The sequence below is a fragment of the Colobus angolensis genome, unplaced genomic scaffold (genome assembly GCF_000951035.1).
Source record: "Colobus angolensis palliatus isolate OR3802 unplaced genomic scaffold, Cang.pa_1.0 Scaffold17, whole genome shotgun sequence".
Taxonomy (NCBI): domain Eukaryota; kingdom Metazoa; phylum Chordata; class Mammalia; order Primates; family Cercopithecidae; genus Colobus; species Colobus angolensis.
Genome location: NW_012114821.1, coordinates 5239607 through 5266303, shown reverse-complemented (window position 1 = coordinate 5266303; position 26697 = coordinate 5239607). Strand labels below are relative to the sequence as shown.

The window sequence follows — 26697 nt, the reverse complement described above, 5'->3', positions numbered from 1 at the left end:
AGGGACATGGATGAAGCTGGAAACCATCATTCTAAGCAAATTATTGCAAGGACAGAAAACCAAATACCAAATGTTCTCACTCACAGATGGGAGTTGAACAATGAGAACACATGGACACAGGGAGGAGAACATCACACACCAGGGCCTGTCGGGGTGTGGGGGGCTGGGAGAGGTATAGCATTAGGAGAAATACCTAACGTAAATGACCAGTTGACAGGTGCAGCAAACCAACGTGGCACATGTATACATATGTAACAAACCTGCACACTGTGCACATGTACTCTAGAACTTAAAGTATAATAATAATTAAAAAGAGAAACCAGAAAAAGAACAAATGCTTAAAGGAAGCATAAGAAGGAGATAATAAAGGGCAGAAATGAACTAAAATGAAAGCAGACACATAGAAAAATATCAATAAACTAAAAAACCAATTCTTTAAAAAGATCAATATAATTGATAAACCTCTAGCCACAATTACAAAGGAAAAAGGAGAGATAACACAAATGACCAGTATCATAAATAAACGAGGGAATACCACTTCAACCGCAGACATTAGAAGGACAATAAGGAAATACTACAAACGGCTCTATTCACATAAATGTGACAACTCAGATAAAATGGACCAGTTTCTTGAAAGTCACAAACTACAGAAATCCATCCAAGAAAGCATGTATCCACTGCTAGTAGTGATGGAAAATGGTACTACCATTCTGGAAAACAGCTTGGCAGTTTCTTACAAAGTGAAAAACCCATCATATAATCCAGTAATCCCAGTCCTAGGTATTTACCCTAGAGACATGAAAAGTTAAATAGGTAGCCTGAAAAGTCCTATATGTATTAAATAAATTAAATGTATTGTTTTGCAAATCATTCTGAAAAAGAAATCTCTATGCCCAGATTGTTTGCTTATGCATTCTACCAGGCATTTCAAAAAGAAATAATTCTATACAATCTCTCCCAGAAAACAGTAGAAGAAACACTTCTCGAAATGTTTTATGAGGCCAGCATTATCTAACAGCAAAACTAGACAAAGACAGAAGAAAAAACGACCACAAATACCCTTCATACCAATGATCCTCAATAAAGTTTTGATACCGAAAAATCTTCTGACAAAACTCAAATTTCATTCATGATTTAAAAAAAAACAAAACACTCAACCATTAATAGAAAAAAAAACCCTTAATCTTCAAAAAATATGGATGCTAAAAAGTACAGAATTCAGATGAATAAAATCAAAGACCCACACAAACGGAAGTATATGCAGTGCTCACAGACTGGAAGGCACAATATACTTACCAATTTTTCCCAAGTTAATCCATAGATTTAACAAAATTCTAATCAAAATCCTAGAATGACACTGTAGACGTAGACAATCTTATCTGAAGATTAATATGGAAATACAAAGAAACAATAGACAAAACAATTAAAAATGAATGAAAAAAACACTGAGGACTCAAAGTTTTAGAGGATTCTACCCAATTTTAGTAGTAAAAGACTTACTACAAGGTACACTAACATAGTAGTAAAGACTTATTCTAGGGTACACTAATATAGCAGTAAGGACTTACTACAAGGTACACTAATCAGGAGTGTTGTATTGGTGAAAGAATATCCACGTAGTTCTCTGGAGCAGAATAAAGTGTCCAGAAATAGAATTACACACAGATACGGTCATTTTATTTTTGACTAAGAAGAGAATTCAGTGGAGAAGAGATAATCTATTCAACAAACAGTGTTGAGACAACTGGATTCCACTTGTCAAAAAAAAAAAAAAGTGAAAGAAATTTAAACTTCACAATTTATACAGAAGTTACTCAGAACACACAGGTAAATGCAATAAAAAACTATAAAATTTTACAAGAAAACATAAAAGAAAAAAAGCATAACCAAAAGTAGGATCCATAGAAGGAAAATTAGATTCATTAAAATTAAAAATATCTCTCTGTGAAAGACACTGTTAAATGAATGAAAAAGTTATGGAATTCAAGAAAACATGTACAAATTACATATCAGATAAAGGACTTGTATCTATAATATATTAAAAAAACTTTTGAAACTCAACATTAAGAAAACGAATAACCTAATAAAACATTAGGCAAAAAGACTTAAAAAGGTACTTTACCAAAAAGCCAGAAAGACAACAAATAAGCACATGAAGAAAGGATCAATGTCTTTCTCACTAAGAAAGCACAAATTAGGCCGGGTGCAGTGACTCATGCCTGTAATCCCAGCACTTTGGGAGGCTGAGGCAGGTGGATCACCTGAGGTCAGGAGTTTGAGACCAGCCTGGCCAACACGGTGAAACCCTTTCTCTGCTAAAAATACAAAAAAATAACTGTGCGGTGCTGTGCGCCTATAGTCCCAGCTACTCAGGAGGTTAAGGCAGGAGAATCGCTTGAACCTGGGAGGCACAGGTTGCAGTAAGATGAGATCGCACCACTGTACTCCAGCCTGGGTGAAAGAGTGAGACCCTGTCACACACACACACAAAAAAGTGCAAATTAAAACCACAGGATGATACCACTACATGCCTATTAAAATGGGTAGAAAAGTTTTTGAAAACTGACAATACCACATGCTGATGAGGAAACAGAGCACTTATCCACTGCTAGTAGAGATGGAAAATGGTACTACCACTCTGGAAAACACCTTGGCAGTTTCTTACAAAGTTGAATAGTGAAAAATACATCATATAATACAGCAATCCCAGTCCTAGTATTTAACCTAGAGAAATGAAAACCTTAAATTCACAAGAATCACTGTACATGAGCATTTACAGTAGCTCGATTCATAATCACAAAAAGCTGGGAACACCCCAAATGTCCTTTAAACAGTGAATGGATCTACAGGCCGTGATGTACCTGCACAACAGAAAGCAACTCAGAAATAAAAAGGATTAAACTGTTGATAGACTCAGTAACACAGACAGATCTCAGAATGCAGAATGAAAGAAGTCACTCCAAGAAAGGAACATACAGTATTATTCCATTTATAAGACATTCTGGAAAAGCCAAACTATAGAGATGGAGAATAGATCAGCATTGCCACAAGTGAGGGGTGGATGCAGAGCATGATTCTAAGTGGCAGTGTGGTGAAGTGTTGGGGGTACTGGAACTGTTCTTTATCCTGACTGTGATGGATACACCAAGCTATCTGTGTTGCTCATAAAAGCGAGAACTCAGAAAATTGTGCACGAAAAAAGTTCATTTTACTCTATGTTAATTTAAAAAAATATTTAAATCAATGCAATTAAAAAAAACAAACATCATGATGAGCTTGAAGGACCACAGTGCATTAAGTTTACTCCAATACTGGACTTGTTGCTTAATGGTTATAACATCATCAGCAAGTCATTTAATTTCTCTGAGTGTCAGTTTCCCCAGTCCTCCAATGGGGATAACAATGCCTATGTTATGGAATTATGAGGAGGCTCCAGTGAAAAAAAGTAAGTGAAAGTGCTCTGTAAAATCACAAGAAGAATACCACCATAAATATGGGGGGGTGGTGATTATTATTAGCTTGGTTGCTGTCAGCGGAGCTGCAAAACCTGCCAGCCAATGACTCAATATTGACTCAGCTAAAAATGAGTACCCGCCAAGGTCCAGCATGTCTAAAAACCATGGTGCCATGACTAGAAATCAAGTGGGACTCTATTTTCCCCAAGTCTGATAGATATCTCCAAGGCCTGCCAGGGTCCAGACACCAATGTCTGCTCATTCCCAGGAGTGTACTAAAGGGAATTAACACAAAACTAAAACAGGTAGTGATGGCCACCCACACCTGTGTTCAAATTCACGTGATCTTTTAAAATTCTATAAGCCTGCCAATCTTCTTCATCGGTCTTCTTTCCAGAATAGGTAGTCAATATGAGACTGGAGAGCTTTTTCACATTTTAAGAAAGCCAGGGAGCCTAATTCAATCTGAAGTCCTGAGAAAACACAGAACAAAGAATCATAGGGTTTTCTGCTGGTGTAATCCCACGCTTACCTCTGCCACACTGCTATGGAGCTTCCTGATCTCACAGAGGACTATGAATGACTGCCCATCTACCAGATCAGAGTTTCTGAAACATAGCACACCAACCACCAAAAACCAAATCCTCGGCTCTAGACAAGACTCAATGAGTCAAAACCTCTAGCAATGACATCCAGGGACTCTGACCGTCTCTGAGTTTGGGCTTCACTGTGCAAGCTGAACCTGCAGAGTAGGAAGACACTGAAATCTCGATGGGGAAGGAACACCAGCACACAGCACCAGCACGTGAAACACAGCAGTGTGGACACCAGTCAGGGAAGGTTCCAAAAGGAAGTGGCCCCTGCACTCACAAAGGCACTGAGTATGATTCTAAGTGGCAGCCTGCTGAAGTTTTGGGGGTAAACGAGCAGGTCTACTAGGGAGAGGGCTCTCTAGACACTGTGAACAGTGTGTGCAAAGGTCTCAAGCTAAGTCAGCACTGCTTATTGCGGGGGAACTTCCAGGACCTTCCTCACAGCAGTGAGGAAACGTGGGTTTTGGGAAGACAAGGGAGAAGGGCTGGGTCGAATTATAGGAAGTCTTGGGTACCAAGCTCTAGAACTGGAACTTGACCTACAGATGATGGGAATCACTAAAAGACATTAAGAAAATAGAGGAAAAAGGTCTTAGCCAAGGATGGTGGTACACGCCTGTTGTTCCAGCTACATGGGACACTGAGATAGGAGGATCTCTTCAGCCCAGGAGGTTGAGGCTGCAGTGAACCATGATCACATTATTGTACTCTAGTCTGGGTAACAATGAGACCCTGTCTAAAAAAAAAAAGAAGAAGAAGGAGTAGGAGGAGGAGGAAGGAAAATGTCATGTATGTGTTTTAGAATACTTTGGCATCTACTGAGAGAAATAATTGAAAAGGAAGAAATTGAAGGCAAAGTGGCTTTGAAAAGTTGTCACAACTATTCAAGAAAGAAATTAGGAGGCTTGTCCTGGGGCACAAAGGTGACAAGCCTGAGTCAACACATGGCTATTCAAGTACAAATAACAGGTTTGGTGGCAGACGGGAATGTGGGGGCATTTCCCCATCAACGACTGACAAGCAACCCAGTCTTTGTGAAGCGTCTCTGAAGCTTTACATTATTGAAGACAGGAAGGATAACTGCTTCTAACTTTTTAATTAGTAAACTTTAAATATCATTTTTAAATGCTCCCTTAAGAGAAACAATTTGGAATGGCTGGAATCAAAAAGATAAATATAATAACAAATACTGGCAAGAATGTGCAGAAATCAGATACTCATACACTATGGGAATGCAAAATGGTGCAACTGCTTTGGAAAACAATCGGGCAGCTCCTTAAACTATTAAAACGTAGAGTTATAATATGATCCAGCAATTCCGCTCCTCGGTTTATACCCAAGAGAAATGAAAACATGCATCCACACAGAAACTTACACACACATGTTCATAATAGCGTTATTCACAACAGCAGAAAAGTGCAATCAACCCAAATGTCCATCAACTAATGAACAAAATATATTATATCCATTCAACAGAAAATTATTCAGCAAAAAGAAATAACATACTTATATGTAATTGTGGTCGAATCTTGAAAACAACACGCCAAGTGAAAGAGGTTAGTCACATGTTGCTTCCATGTATATGAAATATCTAGAGTAAGTAAATCTAGGGAGACAGAAAGTAGATTAGCGGTAGATTAGTGGTTGCCTAGGGTGAGGGAGGGAAGTAGGGGAATAAAGAATGACAGCAAACAGGAACAGGGTTTCTTCTGGGAGCATGAAAAGTTTTAAAATCAGATTGTTGTGATGGCTGAACAACTCTGAATATACTAAAATGTTGAATTGTACAGTTTAAGTGGGCCAATTATGTGGCATGTAAATTATATTTCAATAAGGCTATTTAAAAAGAAGACCATTTGAGATCCTGAGTGTACAGGAAGCAGGGTCGCCCAAGAACTGGGGGAAGAGATCCACCAAGCACAGTCACGGTGCACACAGCAATGCTTTGTCTCTCAGCCGACCCACATGCAGTGCCACAGCCGAACAAACAGTTGAAGCTTTGTTATACTGTCTAATTTGTGCCCCCAGGGGATCACTGGTTAAAGAGGAGAGCCATGACGAACACACGTTAATGAGGGACATAACAATAACTCCGCAATTGTGCCTCCGGGTGACAGTTACCAGGTCTCTTGAGTTGCATTCACCTAATCAAAATCCATTTGCAGCACATCAAGACATTTGTAAGGCCTCAAAATACAACGTTTAAAACACAACATATAATGATGATTATGTCCAATTTTGCTTTTTGTTTTCTGGGAATTAAGAAAATCCAAATTCACAAGAAATTATTTGTAGAAAAGTACTTGCAAATAACAACCTGAAATCATGTTTCATGCATCACCATTTGGAAATTAAACTCTACACTGATTAAACAAAGAAACGAAGAGAACTTTAAAAATGTAAAATGCAAGAATTCCAAACATAAGTTTGAAAAGAAACTGACTAATTGATGATGTTGAACAATCTACCTTTCAACATACATTCAATCCCCAAACCAAGTATGGTATGCTTGTTTTTAATTGATGTTTATAAATCAGGCTTTGAAATATATTAAAAAGTATACAGTGCTTATTAATACAAAATCTTTAAATCTGTTCTTAATATTATTACTATTTTAAAATGAACTTTAATATTTAGTCATATACCAATCTAAAATAAAATAAATATCACATAAAATTCTTCCTTTTAATAGTAATACGCATCAGTAAAACATAAAATAGGTCCTCTCAAGACAGACCTGTGAGCACACACGGAATACTGTGAAGTCATTCGCTAGGAGAGGGTGCTTGGATAACAAGTGGGTGACATGTGGAACTCGGGAGCACTAGTTATGGAGTCAGTGTCAGTCCAGACGGAATATCAACCTGCTCCTGCCTGGTGGAGGCTGGGTCCCAGCTCCTGCCCTGCACAGAGGTATAATATAGTAATAATAGGAATGGCAACAAAATGTGTGTTCATCATCTCAGGGCACACAAGCCAACAGGTAAGGGATGGGATGAAGCAGATACATTGAATTGTTAAGTTCCTTTCCAACAAGAGGGCCTATGAATTGACCATGACGGCAATTTCAGGGCAGGGGGTGCTGTGTGGAGCCTGTGACACAGGTTCCAACTTGTTCTCCAGCTTCCTTTTCTCACAAAAGCAGGTCTCAGTGCAGATCTCACAGCATCTCGTCTTCAGTCTTCCTTGGGGTGCTTCTTAAAGCACAGCCCTATCCCTCTCATCAACCACCACGAGGGATTTGCTGACTGGGCTGTTTCTCCGCAACTTCCACAACGAAGAGGGTGAGCCCCTTACCTTGCCCTGGAATATTCTTTCGGAGGATTTCTGAGAGGTAAAGCAGCCGCTGACGGCAGCATCCGGAGGATTAAATCACTGTCAAAGAGGAAGCAGGGCCACAGCTTGCTTGGCAGACCCAGCCTGGCTTGATGCTGCGCGTGCACGGGACAAACAGCAGGCACAGGGCACAAGGAGTAAACTCCGCCCTCACCTGCGCCTGTTGTGACCACCTGTCACCTCCTGGCCTCCTAAACCTCGTCTACATCCGATGCCCCATTATAGACACAGAATGATTTTTTAAAAAAACTTGCAAAGTTGATCAGACTTTTAAAATATCACAAAGGAGTCTTAATGTGGCACTTAAGATAATTCTTTTCAATATTTATTTTCTAAATATCCCAACCACAGACCTGAAGAGTTTATATCCCAGTAGGAAAGGTTGGGTATAGGGTCCATAGAATTTCCCCATACATCTATTTCTTTTGCAATTTCTTGTGAATCTGTAATTGTTTCAAAATAAGCTGAAAAAAATACGACATGGGTCTGAATCAAACCAAGAGAATCTAAAAACTGTTTCTATTTTTAGTCATCTAAGGAGAGGAAGAGGGAAAAAGAGGTCTACAGTCCTGTAGCTCCTTCCAGGGCTTAGAAGCATAATGGAATTGGACCATTTCTCCCCTGTAGAAATGTACTTATCATGAAAAAAAAGGAAAGTCTTAGTCCTTGATACTTCAGAAGAGCATCCGTAGATGCCCCCATTTCTACAGTAGGTCAACCAACGTTTAGTATCACTTCTGTGGTTCAAACACGGTGCTCTTGTTATAACAGCAGACTGATATTGTCAAGACATCACAAGACAAATGAGCACTGGCCCAGTTTATTACGCTCATTTAAAAAAGTACAGTCAGCAAGGACCAGGAAAATCAATCATGTATATGACTTACATGATCTAAATAAAAAATAGTGAAAAGTGTTTTACATTTATGTATACTTTGTACTTACTAATTTAGCAACAGATTTGCACAACCTGTTTCCCCTACCATCTTCCCCTTCTCATACACGACATCTCCATTTTCCCAGATTCTCAGGACAAAGGCCTTGGAGTCACCACATCTCCTGTGAAATAGCAAGGCTTAGCCTACTTAATGTTTCTTCCAAGGATATCCAGAACCTGACCATTCTTTCCACCTCGACCTACTCCTGTCCCAGAGTTACTGAGGCAGGACTGACACCCACTCGCACCTGTGGCGCTCTCCCACAGCAGCTCTTAGGCATTTCAGAGCACTTCCCACCTGCTACGCTGATGTTTGCTGTCTACACAACCTGCTATATTTATGCTTCTCGCCTATCTTTCTCCATTCAAATATAAGCTCTTTGAGAGCATGAACTCAACTTTACTCATTGCTGTCTTCAGTGCCTAGGACAGTGCTTCGCAGAAAATAGGACGCAAGAAGTATTTGTTCCAAGGAGGGAGAAAGGGAGGGAAGATGAACGCTGGTCAGGCTGCAGGGAACCAGGTCCATTGATGCAAACTTCACCGTACTCTATACCAAGAATTTTTGATGAACAATTTAAAACAATAGACCAAAATCTAGAAATTACTTATGACTTTTTGTAAGTCTTATTTCATTATTTATTTATACCATGAATAACAAATCAAAATTTAATTTTTAACAGTTATAACAACTAATTTGTGAAACACTTTATACTTTAGATTTTGTAAAACCTTAGAAAATAATAATAATAATGGGTGTCTCTGTGAGATGATATTGCAACAGATACTCATCTCTACGTAACATGCTTCCACAAGGCATTTTTGTTTTGAGATGGAGTCTCACTCTGTCACCAGGCTGGAGTGCAGTGGTACAATCTCAGCTCACTGCAATCTCCGCCTCCCGGGTTCAAGCGATTCTCCTGCCTCAGCCTCCCGAGTAGCTGGGACTACAGGTGCGTGCCACCATGCTCAGCTAATTTTTTTTTTTTTTTTTAAGACGGAGTCTTGCTCTGTAGCCCAAGCTGGAGTGCAATGGCACAATCTGGGCTCACTGCAACCTCTGCCTCCTTGGTTAGTAATTCTCCTGCCTCAGCCTCCCAAGTAGCTGGGATTACAGGTGCCTGCCACCTCGCCCAGCTACTTTTTGTATTTTTTGTAGAAGGGGGTTTCACCATGTTGGCCAGGCTGGTCTCAAACTCCTGACCTCAGGTGATCCTCCCGCCTCGGCCTCCCAAAGTGCTGGGATTACAGGCGTGAGCCACTGCGCCGCCCAATTTTTGTGTTTTTAGTAGAGATGGGGTTTCACCATGTTGGCCAGGATGCTCTCGATCTCTTCACCTTGTGATCCGCCCGCCTCGGCCTCCCAAAGTGCTGGGATTGCAGGCGTGAGCCACCACTCCTGGCCAGGCATACATTTTGTATGACAAGTTTGAATGACTAGCTTTCAGAAGAAAGTAGTGGGGAGAAAAAACGTATTCTTTCATATAATTGTCCTACTAGTTATAGATAAGGTAATGCGGGGCTCAGAGCATCTGAGAGATCTGCTGAAGGCAGGAAGTAGAGATCCATCCCCTCTAATTTCAAATCCTTTCTTCCCTCCACAAAATCAAGGTACCCTGCCATAGTTATTTGCTATGTCTCTACCATGTGCCAATCATCTGAGAGACTTACTTAAAAGGGGAGACACAGAAAAGACGCTGCCTGTAACATACCTGTAAAGACTGAGAACGAGAGGGAAGAAGGGCATGGACCCCGTGCGCTGCAGGCTTGCCATGCATCAGGCACACAGTTTCTTACTGGAATCCTCCCTACAGCCTGCTAAGGAGGCCCACTTTATAAAGATTCTGTAACTCGCCCAACACAGCAGAGCTGGGATTCCAACATGAGGCGGTTAGCCTCCAAAACCCAGCTCCTCCACCTCTCAGCCCTGCTGCATCCTGCTGATCAGGCCAAGGCAATCCAGTGACTAGGGCCTGAGGCAGCCACGAGCAACACCGAGCTCATTCTTCCTCCTCACTCTGCCCGAGTCCCTCACCTGCAAAACAGGGCAACACGTTCTCCAGCCCACACTCCCTAGCATGTCAAATGTAAAAGGACAGGTGCGGAAGTCTCCCGTGAGCCTCTGAGGGGGATTCAGGGACTACCTCACTTTGCAGAGGGTCACCGTAAGTTCCGAAAAGTGGCAACACCTGGAAAATGCTTCCGAAGGGGGCAAAGGGGCTACAGGGAGAGCAGCATATCTAGCAAGGCGCCTGGCACTTAGTGTGTGCTCAAGAATCAGCCAGTTCCTCTACACACACTGAGACGACAGTGCCTCAACACCTACATGCACAGGGCTGATCGGGCCACATAGAGGAAGGAAGAGTGCTAATAGCCTGGTCAATGGGACCCCAAGTGTAATGGATAATTAATGCTTTTGTGAAAAGATGACCCTGCTCTTGGGTACCAAGGGCCGGATGGAGTTCAAGCCCATCAAGCCCATCAGGCCCATCACAGCCACGGCAGCTGTGTTCCACTCCGACCACGACCCCACCTCTCCGTGCACTCCTCCAGGAACCTGTCTGTACTTGGGCTCCAAACTTCTCCCTTCCCCAGCACTGCACTTCCTGTCAAGCCACTCCTGACCCTAAGGGAAGGAAGCTATACTCCCCAGTGATCTAAACAAGCAACTCAATTTCCACTGTAGGTCCTCCAGCTGCTCAACGCAAATCTGGTTGTTCTTTCTTCAAAGCTCCTGCCACGTGTCGTTCATACCCCAGATGTCCCACTGCAGCATTTCTTCAACAATTCGATTGACCACTGACAGCTCATTTCAGCTGGTGCTGCTCAAACAGCGAGTCACAGAGTGGCTGCCTTCAGAGAGCTGACCATGGGTGAAAAGGAAGGCCAACAAAGGCTTCAGGATCCGCTGGGGTCAGTGATGTCCTTCGCGAGTGCTGGGGCCAGCTGCTGCAAAGCCACCTGTGTTTACAAGCCTGGCTCAACCCTTTGTCCCTAGAAGCTGACACACAACAGAAGTGCACACACACAAGGAAAAGGACAACCACTAATTTTCAATTATCTGCCTTGTGTCAGGCACTGTTTATCATTTTTCAGACACTCTATACACGGTTTTTAAACACACAGTTTTACAACCCTGCACAATCAATGTTATCTCCTTTTCAAGATGAAGGAAAAATGAGGCTTAGAGAAATGTGAATGGCTTCCTCAAAACCACAGTGCAAATGAGCAGGAGAATCAACGCTGGAAATCAGATACAGGCGCATTTGGCTCTCACTCCTGGTGCGCACTGCAATTCTAAATTCTTGTTAGATTTAAAAGCAATCTGATAAATAAACATAGCAACTGGAAAAAGATCGACCATGATAAAACTCCGTAGCGCCCCTTCCAGGGGTTAGCTGTCCCCGCCACACAGGGAAGTGTCTAAGGTCTCCGTGGCAGGGTGTCCATTGTCAATAATGTTGTAACGATTACACCCCACGCCCTGCTCAGAGGAGTGCATTTGCCACATAGATCAGAGTAGAAATGTCTAAGATTGGATCGTTTATTGTAACAGGCTAGAAAGAAATTGCTCCTCAGGAGGGAGGGAGGCTCGGCACTCAGACAGGGACGGTCCAGCCTGATCCATTTCCATCTCGTCCCTAACAACGTTACCAGGCAGCTCTGTGTAAAAAGCAAATCTCAAAGGTAATTGATCTTCTAAATAAAAGTCAACTGAGACCTGTGTACTCCCTGGAGGGAGAACAGTAAAAAGAAAATAATAATGAGAATAATGAGAATTCTACCTAACCTCTATATTGCGCTTTGGCATTTAGAAAAAACTGCCCCCTCTGCTATTTAAATGGACACTCTTATCGCCCTGGTGAGGTGGGCAGAGCTAAGAGGCTCACTCTCCCCTAGGGAGGGCAGGGGCAAAACTGGGGCAGAGAAACACACTCCTCCAAAGATACGGCTCCTATGAAGGATGTCAGTGGCAGAACAGACACCAGAGCCCGGGACTCCAGGCTCCCAGGTCAGAGCGAGTGTGGTGGCAAGCTTTGGTCTGGGTGTCCCCAAGGCCACAGTTCAGACTGCCTCCCTTCACTCACGAATGCTCAGGACAAGGTGAGGAATTTAACACCCCCATCCAGTGTCAGAGGGTTCTTGGGAGCGTGCATGGGATGCCGAACGCAACACCCAGGGCACGCCCTGGAGTGCAGCAGGCTGTGAATACATAGGACTGCTCTTCCTTCCCACATTCTCATATAGAAAACCATCTTTTTTAAAAATACCAATAAGAAAAACTACAGAAATTATCAATATTAGTGAGAGGAGCAGACGCACAGACTATCCCAGGAGTAAATAACTCACATCCATTTGTATTTTGGTTTCACAATAGAATATATGATTCATGTTATGCCAGCAGTAAAGTAGTCTTTCAACATATATTTGGCTTCTATTTGCATTAAAATTCGTCTGAATCTCTGTGCAGGCTTGCACTGACACGTATATGGCCAGCTTCATTGTCCATGCTGCAGTGGCCTGGAAGCCAGGACATCTAGATGCCAGCCCTGTCACCTGCAAGCTGTGTGAACCTGAGCAAATCGGAAAACTCTCTGGGCCTCGTTTGTGATGCAAATGTGTTGAGATGGGCCATCTCTGGGGATGCACAGAACTCTAACACGGCATGATGCCAGAGCAAAAATCTTCACCCGTGAGCAAAATGAAAAGTAATGAATTCACAAGACACCATGCATCACGGAACTTCAACAAACTGCAAAGGCCAAGAGCCAAAAATGCATACTAATTCTGTTGTATTCCGGGCCTTGTAATTTACACAGGTTCCTATTAAGAAAAATAGCATTTAGCACTTTGGGAGGCTGAGGTGGGTGGATCACTTGAGGTCAGGAGTTAAGAGTCCAGCCTGGGCAACATTAGCCAGGCGTGGAGGCTCATGCCTATAGTCCCAGCTACTCAGGAGGCTGAGGCAGGAGAATCACTTGAACCTGGGAGGCAGAGGCTGCAGTGAGCTGAGGTTATGCCACTGCACTCAAGCCCGGGCAAAAGAAAAGAAAAATAGAACTTAAATATATATATAAATGGGGTCATCCCTTTTATACAAAAAAAAATGAATGAATACAGTCTTGGTATTTTACATCCTGTCATTCCTAAGTCTTCACCGGCTGCCCACCGTGGGACAAGGTGCTCGGTCCTGGGAGGCAGAGGTTAACCACCTGGCTCCATGTTCCACAGAGCTCAAAATCTAGTAGAAGAACCAGAAACCCAGTGTTAACACTTCTCCTGTTCCTCCCGCTGTGGGTGGTGAAATCCTTCTTTCTTCAAGAATTAGCACAATGTTTCATTTTTTGTGATGCCTTTCCAGGTCTCTCCAGTAAAAATTAGGTGCTCTCTCCAACGTATATATATTTTCGTACATGAATTTTTTTTTTTTTTTTTTTTTGAGACGGAGTCTCGCTCTGCTGCCCAGGCTGGAGTGCAGTGGCCGGATCTCAGCTCACTGCAAGCTCCGCCTCCCGGGTTCACGCCATTCTCCTGCCTCAGCCTCCCGAGTAGCTGGGACTACAGGCGACCGCCACCTCGCCCGGCTAATTTTTTGTATTTTTTAGTAGAGACGGGGTTTCACCGTGTTCGCCAGGATGGTCTCGATCTCCTGACCTCGTGATCCGCCCGTCTCGGCCCCCCAAAGTGCTGGGATTACAGGCTTGAGCCACCGCGCCCGGCCACGTACATGAAATGTTAAATCAAGGTTATAATTTACATACAATGAAATACACAAATCTAAAGTGTCTACTAGTCTGATTATTTGCCTGCAACCCTATAACCCACACCCCTATCAATATATGCAACATTTCAACAAGTCAGAAAGATATTTTCTCTTCCCTTTAAGGTGACTAACTGTCCCGGTTTGTACTGAGGACTTTCCCAGGGTGAGGGAATTTCAGAGCTGATATAAAAAATCCCAGGCAAACCAGACAGTTGCTAACCCTAATCCCTTTCAGTCAATTCCTTAATCCAGAGTCAACCACTGGTTAGATTTCTTTTATCATAAAACAGGTTTTCCTGTTTTAGAAAGGTGTACACATGGAGTCACACAGGATGTTCCTTTTATGACTCGATTCCTTTGACCAGCATCGTAACTTTGCGCTGACCCCATTTTGTCGTGTGTCACAGCAGTTTTTATTTCTGAGGAGTATTCCATTGTGTGGGAGCACCCCACATTGTTTATTCATCTACTTGTTGAGGGGCATTTGGGGTTCTTTCCAGTTTGGAGTTATTAGGAATGAAGCTGTTATGAAAATACTTGTAGGAGTCTTTTTGTGGATATGGACTTACATTTCTCTTGAGAAAATATCTAGGAATGAAATTGCTGGATCACTGGGGAGGAATATGTTTCAATTCATGAGGAACTGCCTGACTGATTTCTAAAGTGGCTACACCATACTACACTCCCAGAAGCAGTTTATGTGAATTCCGGTTGTTTCACATTCTCCCTAACATTTAGTGTTCTGTTCTTTAATTTTAGCCATTCTAGTGGGTATATAGTAGTATCTAATTGGGGTTTTAATTTGCATTTCTCTAATGATTAATAATGTTGAACACTTTTCGGAGATTGCAGATCATTTGAGAAATATCTGTTCAAATCTTCTGCCTATTTATCACCTTTTTAGAATTATACAACTTCATCAATAAGATACAAACGAATGTTACATAAATATGTTACAATTTTTTTATCTTAGAATGTAATTTGCCTTTTAATGAGCTGAAGTTTTTAATTTTGATGAAATTCATCCTATCACCTCTTAGTTTTATAGTTAGCAATTTCTGGCCCCATCTAAGAAAATATTTGCCCCAAATCAAGAAGATACACTGCTACATTTTCTTTGAGAAGGCTTGCAGTTAAAGTTTTTACTTTTAGGCCTAAAATTCATCTCCAGTGAATTCTTGGGCATGATGTGATGTATGGGTGAAGGGTTAACTTTATTCCCCCACATAGATGTCCAGTTGTTCCAGCATCTTTTATTAAAAAGACTTTTCTTTCCCCATGAAATTAGTTTTGCATCTTGTTAAAAATCAACTGGTGTGATACAATTGGAACTATTTCTGGACTATCTATTATGGTCCATTGATCTCTTTGTGTTTACACCAATAACATACTCTCTTGATTACTATTGCTTTACATTGTCTTAAAATCATACAGTGTAAGTCCTCCAACTTTGTTCTTTTTTCTCAAGTTATTTGTCTATTCTAGGTCTGTTCAATTTCAAAATAATTTGATAATGTCATTAAACAAAAATTCTGCTAGGATTTTGATTGAATTGCATTAAACTTATAATCAGTTTGGGGGAAACCACTATCTTAAGAAAAACTAATTCTTCCAATCCGTAAGCATGGTATACCTTTTTTTTTTTTTTTTGAGACAGAGAGTCTCACTCTGTTGCCCAGTCTGAAGTGCAACGGTGCAATCTCGGCTCACTGCAACCTCCACCTCCCGGGTTCAGGTGATTCTCCTGCCTCAGCCTCCCGAGTAGCTGGGACTACAGGTGCTCACCCCCATGCCTGGTTAATTATTGTATTTTTAGTAGAGAGGAAGTTTCACCATATTGGCCAGGCTGGTCTTGAACTCCTGACCTTGGGATCCACCTGCCTCAGCCTCTTGAAGTGCTGGGATTACAGGCACGAACCACCACGCCCGGATCCCTCTCTATTTAAGAATTCTTTCATTTCTCTTTATCATGTTTTATCATTCTCTACGTAGGGATAATATTTGCAGAAATGTTTTCCTAAGTGTTTTATGATTTTGATTCTACTGCATATGTTATTTTTTAAATTTAATTTTCAAATTGGTACTTGCTGGTATATAGAAACATAAGTGATTTTTAAATGTTGAGTGGCATCCTGCAATCTTGCTAAATTGACTTATTATTTCTAATAATTTCTTTGGTGTGGCAGATTTCTTGTTTGTGTACATAATCATATGCACCACACAAAGACAGACATACGAATAATAATTTTACTTCTTCATTTCCTATTTTAATACCCTTATTTATTTTCTTCCCTTATTGCTCTGATTAGGACTGCCAGAAAAATAATGAATATAGTGGAAATGTGCCTTGTTCTTATTCTTAGAGGAAAAGTCATCAGACTTTCACCTCTAAGTGTAACATTAACTATGGGGTTTTTTGTAGATGGCCTTTGTCAGATTGAGGAAGTTCTCTTCTAATCCTAGTGTACTGAGTGTTTCTGGAATAATTAAGTGTTGACTTCTGTTAAATAATGTTTCTTCATCAACTGATATAATCATGATTTTTCTCCTTTATTCTGCTAACATGATAAATTCTAATGACTGGTTTCTCAAGGGTAAAACGACCTCATATTTCTGAGTAAAACCTGAATTGTTCATGCTGTTTTGTCCCTTTCATATATCACAGAAGTTTATTTGATTTTTTGTTTTCATATTTCACATGTATATACATGAGGTTATTGGTCTACAGTTTTCTTTTCTCATAATGTCCCTGTGGGGCTTTGGCAACAAGGTGATGTTGGTATCATGAAATGGAGGTTGGGAAGTATTTCCTCCTTATTTTCTGAACAAGTTTTTGTAAAGGTGATATTATTTCTTTAAAAAACTTCATATACTTCAGAGTGGAGTCCTCTGGGCCTGAAGTTTGCTTTGTGGGAAGTTTTTAATTAAGAATTCAAAATCTTTAACTGATGTGTGACTATTTTTTCTGTTTCTTCTTCCTGTGTCAATTTTAGTAATTTGTGTCTTTTTTTTTTTTTTTTTTTACACAGAATCTCACTGTGTCGCTTAGGCTGGAGTGCAGTGGTACAATCTTGGCTCACTACAATCTCTGCCTCCTGGGTTCAAGCGATTCTCATGCCTCAGCCTTCCAAGTGGCTGGAATTACAGGCATGCACCACATGCCCGGTTAGTTTTTGTGCGTTCAGTAGAGACGAGGTTTCACCATGTTGGTCAAGCTGGTTTCAAACTCCTGACCTCAGGTGATCCGCCAGCCTCGGCCTCCCAGAGGGCTAGGATTACAGGTGAGAGCCACCATGCCTAGCTGTCATTTTTCTTTTTTTTTAAGAGACAGGTTCCTTCTCTGCCACCGAGGCTGGAGTGCAGTGGCACAATCAGAGCTCACTCAAGGGACCCTCCTGCCTCAGCCTCCTGAAAGCCAGGACTACAGGGATGTCCCAGCACACCCAGCTAATTTTTTAAAATGTTTTGTATGTTTTATGATTTTTCATAATATTATGTGATTATCCTTTTAATGTCTGTGGAATTAGTAGTAGTAAGGCCACCTCTTTCATTCTCATTATTGGTTATTTGTGTTTCCACATTTTTTTCTTATCACACTGGTTACAATTTATTAATTTTATTATTAATCATTTCAGAGAACCAACTGTTGGTTTCACCGACTTTATGACTTTCTTTGCTCACACTCTATAGCACTGATATCCACTCTGTATTTCTTCTGCTTACTCTAGGTACATTTTGCTCTTCTTTATCTAATAAACAAGCAATGTCACTGATTTTAAACCATTCAGCTTTTCTAATACAAACATTTACTGTATTATAAATAACAACTAGGCATTTTGGGAGGCTGAAGCAGGATTGCTTGAGGCCAGGGATTTGAGACTAGCCTGGGCAAGATAGTGAGACCCCATCTCTACCAAAAGTTTTAAAAATAAGCCATTTGTGGTCCTGTGCACCTGTAGTTTTAGCTACTTGGGAGGCATGGCAGGAAGATCACTTGAGCCCAGGAGTTTGAGGTTACAGTGAGCTATGATGGTGCCAATGCACTCCTGCCTGGACTACGCAGTGAGATGCTATCTCCAAAATATATATATATATACACATACATACACACACACACTTATACACACACAAAGTAGGTGGAGCTGATTAAAAGAATTGTCCAAGTTTTCTATATTCTTACTAATTTTTTTTGTCTATTTATTTTACCAAATACTGACAGAAAAATGTTGAAATTTTCAACTATAATGGTGGGGTTATCAATTTCTCCCTTCAGTTTTATTTTGAAGTTATATTTGTAAACAGTTTCATTTGATCATTATGTACTTTTGATGACTTGATTCTGCTGTCATTAAAAATTGTCCTCTTTTTCTCTTGAAAGCCTAACCATTTGATATTAAGATACCCAAACCAACTAATTATTTGGGTTTACATACGTCTTTTCCTTCATCTTTTTGTTTTACATTATACATAGTTAATGTCAATTTCTTATAAAAAGGTAGTTGGCATCTTTCTGTTTTTTTTTTTTTTTTTTTGAGACGGAGTCTCGCTCTGTTGCCCAGGCTGGAGTGCAGTGGCGCAATCTCGGCTCACTGCAAGCTCCGCCTCCTGGGTTCATGCCATTCTTCTGCCTCAGCCTCCCGAGTAGCTGGGGCTACAGGCGCCCGCCACCACGCCCGGCTAGTTATTTTTGTATTTTTTAGTAGAGACTTACTTTCTTATATAGTTTGACAATCTCCATTTTTAAAGGTAGTATTAAATCTATTTACATTTAGTGTAACTCTGGATACAGTAGATTTGAGTCCTCCACATTGCCATCTGTTTCCTGTTTGGCTGTATGTTCCTTGTTCTTTTCTCCTCCTTTCTTGATAACCTCTTCCCCTTTTTTTGGATTAAGTATTTTTAAATACTCCATTTTATCTCTTCTGGCTTATCATCCATTCCTTAAGTGGATTGCTCCAGAGTTTACATGTATCTTCAGCTGATCACATCTTAACTTCAAAAAATATTATAACAATTTGCATATAACACAAGAACTTCTATTTTCCCACCCATTCTTTGTGTCGCTTTTTTTGTTACATATTTTATTTGTATATGCACTATACACTACAGAATTCAATGTTCTTATTTCTTCTTTAAGTAGTCAATTAATCTTTCAAAGAAATTTTAAAAGTGAAGGAAACACATCTTTTCTATTTATTCACTTATGTACTATTTATTAGGTTCATCACTGCTTTATATAGTTTCCGGTTTCCATTTGCTTTTATTTCTGACTGATGAGCTTATATCAGGCAAATAAAAAACAGGAATTGTGCTCCCTTTGTCTCCTAAACCGTGATCTCTTTATACAGTACCTGAAACTTTGGAAGCGTCGGCTTAAGGAACACATGAAACTATTTCCAATACACTCTGGAAAGTGCATGAGCAGAAGTACGTGTAATGTTAAGGGACCCACAGAAGAGCCAATCCACTCTGCCTAGTCACACTCAGAACAATTTTACCAAAATGGTAACATGGTCCAAGGTCAAACAGATATTTTCCAAAAGGCTGAATACAGTATCTTCGTTCAAGAGAGAGAACAGTGTTAGAAAAAGGTGTGTGCAGAAGCTCGCTGGTGTAAACCACCTGCACATATACCAGCAATGGCGAGGAGCAAGTGCCCTGTTCGTGAAGTATGGGATTGGGGCAAAGGGACTGAAGGGGAAGATCTGGGCCAGATCCTTAAGTACCATGGATGTCATAGGAGGGACTCTGGACTTTATCTCATCAGCACTGGGAAAGTATGTACCAGGGCAGTGGCATGGGTGCGGGTGCGTGAGTACTGAAAGGATGACAACAGGAAACAAGGCTGTCAGCAGAGAGACCGACTCTCTACAGTGACAAAGGCATGCAGTGGACTGCAGAGTCATTGGGAGACATCGCAGAAGTCCAATCACAGGGCTTAGGGACCACTTAGACTTGGGAATAACGGAAAAGGAGAATTAGAAGACATCGAATCTCAATCCCAAAAGCAGGGAAAAGAACCATGGAGACCAAAAGAAAAGGGAGCAAGGGCCACAGGCTGGGGGGCAGGATCCACACAGCGCTTCAGCTGTCCACCCACGCTTCCAAACCTCTGTGTGCAGCAAACCACACAGCAGCATTTTTCTCATCTTCAACTGTCATTTAGAACTGCAGGGGTCATGACGTGAAAGCCAGATATCAATAGGGGGAAAAAAAAAGACGAACTCGGTGACAACCTGTGCCATTTCCAGGAATTACTTATATGGGTAACGGCAGCAGGAGATGAGGGGATGAGAAAGAAACACACACCAGGTTCATGATGGAGCAAATGGAATGCTCAGAAAGGGCCTGAAATACTCTAACATCCACAGCCGTCCTGGCCAAGCCTTCCCCAGGGGCAAGAGCTTTAATGCTTTATACAAATTCAAAACAGAGGTGAGTCTTGGCAGGAAAGGCTCTTCCCCTGAGGATTGAAAAAGTGACAGATGATGAAATAAGATGCTAAAAGGCCCAGCTAAACCATTAATTCTTGCTGAAGGCATTCTCCAATGGTTGGGAAGAAAAACAGTCTTTCCTATAAACTAAAATCACACTTATTTAGAGCTGTATCATTTTCAAAGGATTTTATGCCAACATTAACATGGACAACAACATGCTATCTTACGCTGCAGCACACAGGGCCCTGGAGGCGGAGGGGCTGCATGGGATCCCTCTGCCTCCCCATTCAAGGATAGACAGGTAAGCATTTAAATAATACCCATCCAGCCCACCCCTACTCAGGTAAGCAAGACCTAGCTGGACAGGAACACCGGGACGAGCTCAGAGGTGAAGAGCACCTGCTTTCCAAAGGCTGCTGGCACTGTGGCAGGAATGGGAGACTCAGCTCCACCTCCAGCTTCCAGATTCTGCTACTCCAACTTTGCCAGAAGGAAAAGTTTTGGTGAGAAACTGTCATTCTCCTAACGCAGCAAAGAATACCCTGAGTATCTCTTGCCACCTCTGGGTTTCAAGCGTACAAATGTCCAATTTCTTTCTCCCTGAAGGCAGACTAGGTCTGGAATGTAGGCCAGAGAGAAAGCCTTCGTATGAGAAGGGCCTCCTAGGCAGAAACGGCCTGAGGCCCAGACGGCTGGGAGCTCCACAAAGCGCCCATGCTGCGGCGATGCCAGGAGCGATGCAGAACAGATGCTGGCCTTGTCCAGGAGTTCCTAAGACATGTGCTATGCACTGAGCCCCCACGAACAGGAGAGGCAAGCCAGGATGGAGCCGTGCCAGGCTGAGCGGGAAGTGTGTGTGCACAGTGAGAACCACACACAGGAATGCTGCAATCATCAGCATTATTATTACGGCATGGCATGGTATGTAAAGCCCATTCACTTACGACCACCCGAGAGGCAGTTCTCATGTAACACCTGGTTTCCTAATGAAAAGCCTACATCCCAGAGAGGCTAAGCAACTTGGCCCAGTGGCACGGATCTAACGGGAGGCAGGACAAAAACACACTGAGGTCAGGATTCTAAACGCGGTGCTGCTGAGACTCTAGAACAAGACTGCTGTGTGGCAGTAAGACATTTACCTGGTTGCTGGGAGAGTACTGACTCGAGTGAAAAACACAGATGGCTCGACTTCTATATGCAGCCCCAGGGAGAGGTTCCTGTAATATCCTTCAGTGTGGCCCAGGCCTCCAGAGTATTTGAAATTCAGGATAGCTTCCAGGGTCTAAAAGATGTTTAAAAAAAAAAAAAACAAAAAACACATACACATGTTAGTAACTCTCTAGTTTGATCCACCAGGAGGCAAGCGGCTTTGCTTAGGAAGAGTCTGAAGATAATCCCAACTAGTCAAGTCATCAGCACTGGCCGACTCACATCCCCGGCGGGCACTGTCTTACATCCCTGGCGAGCACCAACTCACACCCCCGGCAGGCACCGACTCACACCCCCGGCGGGCACCATCTTACACCCCTGGCGGGCACTGTCTTTCCTGTGATGCCCCAGAGTGTATACAATTCTCAGCCTGTACGTGCAAACGGAAAGGGCTTCCAAAACTTACTCTGTGGTTAAATACAGCTTTATTTTATTTCATTTTATTTTTTTGGAGATGGAGTCTCACTCTATCGCCCAGGCAGGAGGCAGTGGCATGAAATTGGCTTACTGCAACCTCCGCCTCCCAGGTTCAAGCAGTTCTCCTGCCTCAGCCTCTGAGGGATTACAGACGCATGCCACAACGCCTGGCTAATTTTTGTATTTTAGTAGAGATGGGGTTTCACCATGTTGGCCAGGCTGGTCTCAAACTCCTGATCTCAGGTGATCCACCCGCCTCGGCCTCCCAAAGTGCTCGGATTACAGGCGTGAGCCACCACGCCTAGCCTAACAGCATTTTGGAGAGAGCATCATTTCAACATAAAATGTTGTGGGAGCATCGTTTCAACATAAAATGAGGTGACAGGCGGGGTGGGGGTGTTTCTATCCAGAAGGTAGGGTCACTTGGGCTGACAGTGAGTAAAAGCTGACAAACTCCACATTCAGGATGCTTCCTGGAATCCATCCAAGAGATGACTTCACCGGGCAACTGAGGCATTTCAGGAGGGGCAGGGTGCTGCACAGCGGGGACCGCCCATGTGCTCCTGCTGGGGCCCAGTGGCACCCAGTGAGAGGCAAGGAACAGAGGTATGCGGAGACCCCCCCATGGGGTAGTGCTGCATGCAGGATGGCTGGGGATGGAAGGGGAACATTACAGCTTCTCTGCATCCCCAAGTACAGGGTAACATCAGGGGACTGTGGGCACCCAAAGTAACCATAGAAACAAGAAGTTCAACCAGGTTCGCCTCTGGACTGAAGGACCCCGCCTTCCCCAGGACCGTCCTGAAGCCGCAGATACAGCAGATTTGGCCCATGGGCCAAATCTGGCCACTGCCTGTTTTTGTGTGGCCTGAGAGCTAAGAACAGTTTTTACATTTTTTTTACAGCTTGTAAAACAAAACAAAACAAAACCAGAGAAGAATATGCAACAGTGACCATATGCGGCTGGCAAAGCTTAAAATACTTACTATGTGGACCTTTACATCAAAGATTTGCAGATAAAACTCAGAGGAAAACATAGGAACAAATCTTCATGACCTTGGATTAGGCAAAGGTTTCACAGATATGACACCAAAAGCATAAGCAAAACGCAAAAAAAAAAAAATCAAAGTTTCTCAACTGTTAAATAGGGACAATCATTAATACGTATCTCACTAGAGTGCAGATGTGATGAGGAAACACAGTGACAGAACAAGAAGTCGCTCATTAAATAAATTCCTTTCTCCCCTGCAACGTACCCATCTGACACCCTCAGGCAACATGGCTTAGAATCGGAGGAAACTAGTTTCAGTCCCGTTTCTTCTAGGTTTTGTTTCATATTCTTGTAAAGTGGCAAAGAATGCATAACATGAAAGTTACCATTTTAACAATTCTAAGTACACAGTTCAGTGGTGTTAAGCACATTCATTCTGTTTATCAACCATCTCCATCATCCATTTCCATCCCCAGAACTTCTGAATCTTCCCAAACTGACCCTCTGAACCCATTAAACATGGTCTCCTTTCTCCTAGGCCCTGGCACCCACCATGCTACTTTTTGTCTTCTTGAATTTGACACTCTAGGCACCTTACATGAGTGGAATCCTACAGTACTTGTCCGTTTGTGAGTGGCGGATTTCACTCAGCATCATGTCCTTGAGATTCATCCGTGTTGAATCGTGGGTCAGAATTTCCTCTTTGTAAAGACTGAGTAATATTCTGTTACATGTATGCACTGCATCTTACTCATCCGTTCATCTGTCAATGGGCACCTGGGTTGCTCCTACCCCTTGGCTCTTGTGAACAGTGCTGCTGTGGTTGGACAATGCTGTGACCCTGCTTTCAGTTCTTCAGGGCATATGCCCAGCAGAGGAATTTCTGAATCGTGTGGGTATTCTGTATGTACCTTTTTGAGGAGCCACCATGTTGTTTGGCACAGTGGCTGCACCATTTTACTTTCCCACCAGTAGTGCGCAGGGTTCCTATTTTCCCACATCCTTACCACACATTTGCTATTTTCTGTTTTTGTGGTAATGGCCATCCTAAGGGGCATGAAGGGATATCTCACTGTGGTTTTGATTTGTATTTCTCTGGTGACTAGTAATGTGGAGCATCTTTTTATGTGCTCATGGTCCATTTATGTATCTTCTTTGGAGAAATTTCTATTTGAGTCCTTCAAGTCTCATTTTTAAAGCTCACTATTCCGAATCCCCTCTCACCACTCCTCAAGGTGTCTTTCATGAATACATATTGACAGGTTCCCTTCAATATCTGTACTGCCAGAGAAATACCTTCACTGATTCTCTCCACCTGTGTAAATATTACTCCTCCTTGACAGCCCAAATAAAGCCACCCCTTCCCCTTACTTACAAATGGCTCAGTAAAATACAGATTTTTAAAAATACTCAAGCATCACATTTTGGCCTCACCAAAATCCCAAATCCGTTTTTCATTCCCCTTACTCCCAAGCACCGCCCTGTCATCTCCAAAGGGTTGCTGATTTCTTGTGAACGTGTCTTAGACCTCTTAAATTGCCCTTGTCATCAGCAGAAGGTGAGTCTCGACACACACACATACTCAATAAGTCTGTCAAAACTTTCAGAGTTCAACTGACTTTCACCTGTTTGATCTATTTTTTCATTCATCTTTTCTAACATTTCCTGGGTATCTTCTAAGTGCAGGGCTCTGTGCTCAGTACAAGATGAAGAAGATGTAGTCCCTGATCTCAGAAAGCTCAGTAAATGCTGAGTGAGTCAATGTATCATTAAATTCAATAATAAATAAATGAAGCCAACCAACTAACCAACTGCCTAACATGTATGCAGCATCTTCCTCAAACTGCAGGCACAGTGGTCATGGAAATAAACACACTCCCAGTAATGGCTGTGAAAAGCCAAAATCTGTGAAGTAACAACAAATGTCACACTGGCTTTTTGTTTTTTTGTTTTTTTTTAAGGTAAACTTAAAAGTCACCTACAGAGAGTGATGTAAAATAAATCACCTGGGGAATGAACAAAAAGTACACAGAGACAACTGTCAAAGTAGCACATCACCAAGAAGAAATAGTCTGTGTTTCTACTTTCTGGGAATTCACTGTTTCTTTACTCTGTAGAAAACCACAAAAAAGATAGAATTATGAGGGGAAATATCTAATTTAACAAAATTAAGCACAGAAAAGGTGTATTAGTCCATTCTCACACTGCTGTAAAGAACTGCCCGAGACTGGGTAATTTATAAAGAAAAGATGCTTAATTGACTCACAGTTCCACATAGCTGGGGAGGCCTCAGGAAACGTAGAATCGTGGCAGAAGGGGAAGAAGCATGTCTTACATGGCAGCAGGAGAAAGTGAGCGAGTGTGTGAAGGAGGAACAGTCAAACACTTATAAAACCATCAGATCTCATGAGAACTCACTATCATGAGAACAGCATGGGGGATACTGCCAATCACCTCCCACCAGGTCCCTCCCACCAGGTCCCTCCCTCGACACGTGGGGATTATGGGGATTAAAATTCAAGATGAGATTTGGGTGGGGACACAGAGCCTGACCACATCAGAAAGTTTTCTGCAGTTCAGTGTCACTGCCTTACCTCTGAGATAGAAACAAAAACCAGAAATAACAAAAAAAGGCCTCCTCAGTCTTTTAAAATTAGAATATTATATATAAGGTCGTGTGTGTGTGTGTGTGTGTGTGTGTGTGTATGTGTGTATGTGTGTGTATATATATATATAGTCTTACTGATAATCAGAACAATCAGAGCATAAGGGGAGCTGGGAAGTGGAAAGACACAGGGTGTCCAAGCCCTTTTTTCCTCAACCCAAGAGACTTCAGAAGACGTTCCTGTCTGAGAGTAGTTTTCAATCCTTGCTTTGACAGAAGACCATTACAGAAATCATTCATAAACAAGGGACTACAACCAAAATGTTTATTTTCTAGGCACACAACTTAGTATTCCAGCTAACATGAACGGCCTGTCAGTGGGTACCTTGTATTAAAGGCACCTACTCCACACCAAGTGCTGCACTGAGTGACCTACGCCCCCAACTGCAACAGTCACGAGAGCCCCATAAGGGAAGTGCTGTTTTCATCAATGAGGCTCAGAGCACCCAGGAAGCAGCATAGGCAGGAACTGAATGCAGAGCAACATACCTGCACAGCCCACTCTCTTGCCATTCAGGCAAACTGTTTAGAATAGCATTCATTCACCCATGCAATAATTCGCTCACTAACCCTGTCTACTATGTCCCAGGGACTATGGCACCTGAGAGGAAGAAGGCACAGTGCCATCCTTGGCGCACCTGACTCTAGTAAAAGAAACAAGCCTTGAGGCCTCTGAGTAAACTGTGACATGCTGTGTCATGGATAAGTGTATTACGATATATGAGAATACAGGAGGAAAAAGGACTACATGTGCCAGGTGGGTAGGAGTTGTAGAGGAAGGAACAACAAACCAGTAAGGAAGACAGGACTGGACAATTATCAACTTTAAAATGGATAAATACCAGAAAAAAAGCCAACTATCCTTAAATCTACTTCTTGAAAGTATCAATAAA

The 26697-nt window shown here is 42.2% G+C and overlaps 1 protein-coding gene across 1 annotated transcript in view; it reads right to left on the bottom strand.

Moving 5' to 3' along the window:
• Nucleotides 1-26697, bottom strand: part of TRAPPC9 (trafficking protein particle complex 9) — a 727471-nt gene that overhangs the window by 268836 nt on the left and 431938 nt on the right. The window contains 1 exon segment of the mRNA XM_011938129.1: nt 21662-21804. Coding sequence (XP_011793519.1) covers nt 21662-21804 — 143 coding nt within the window.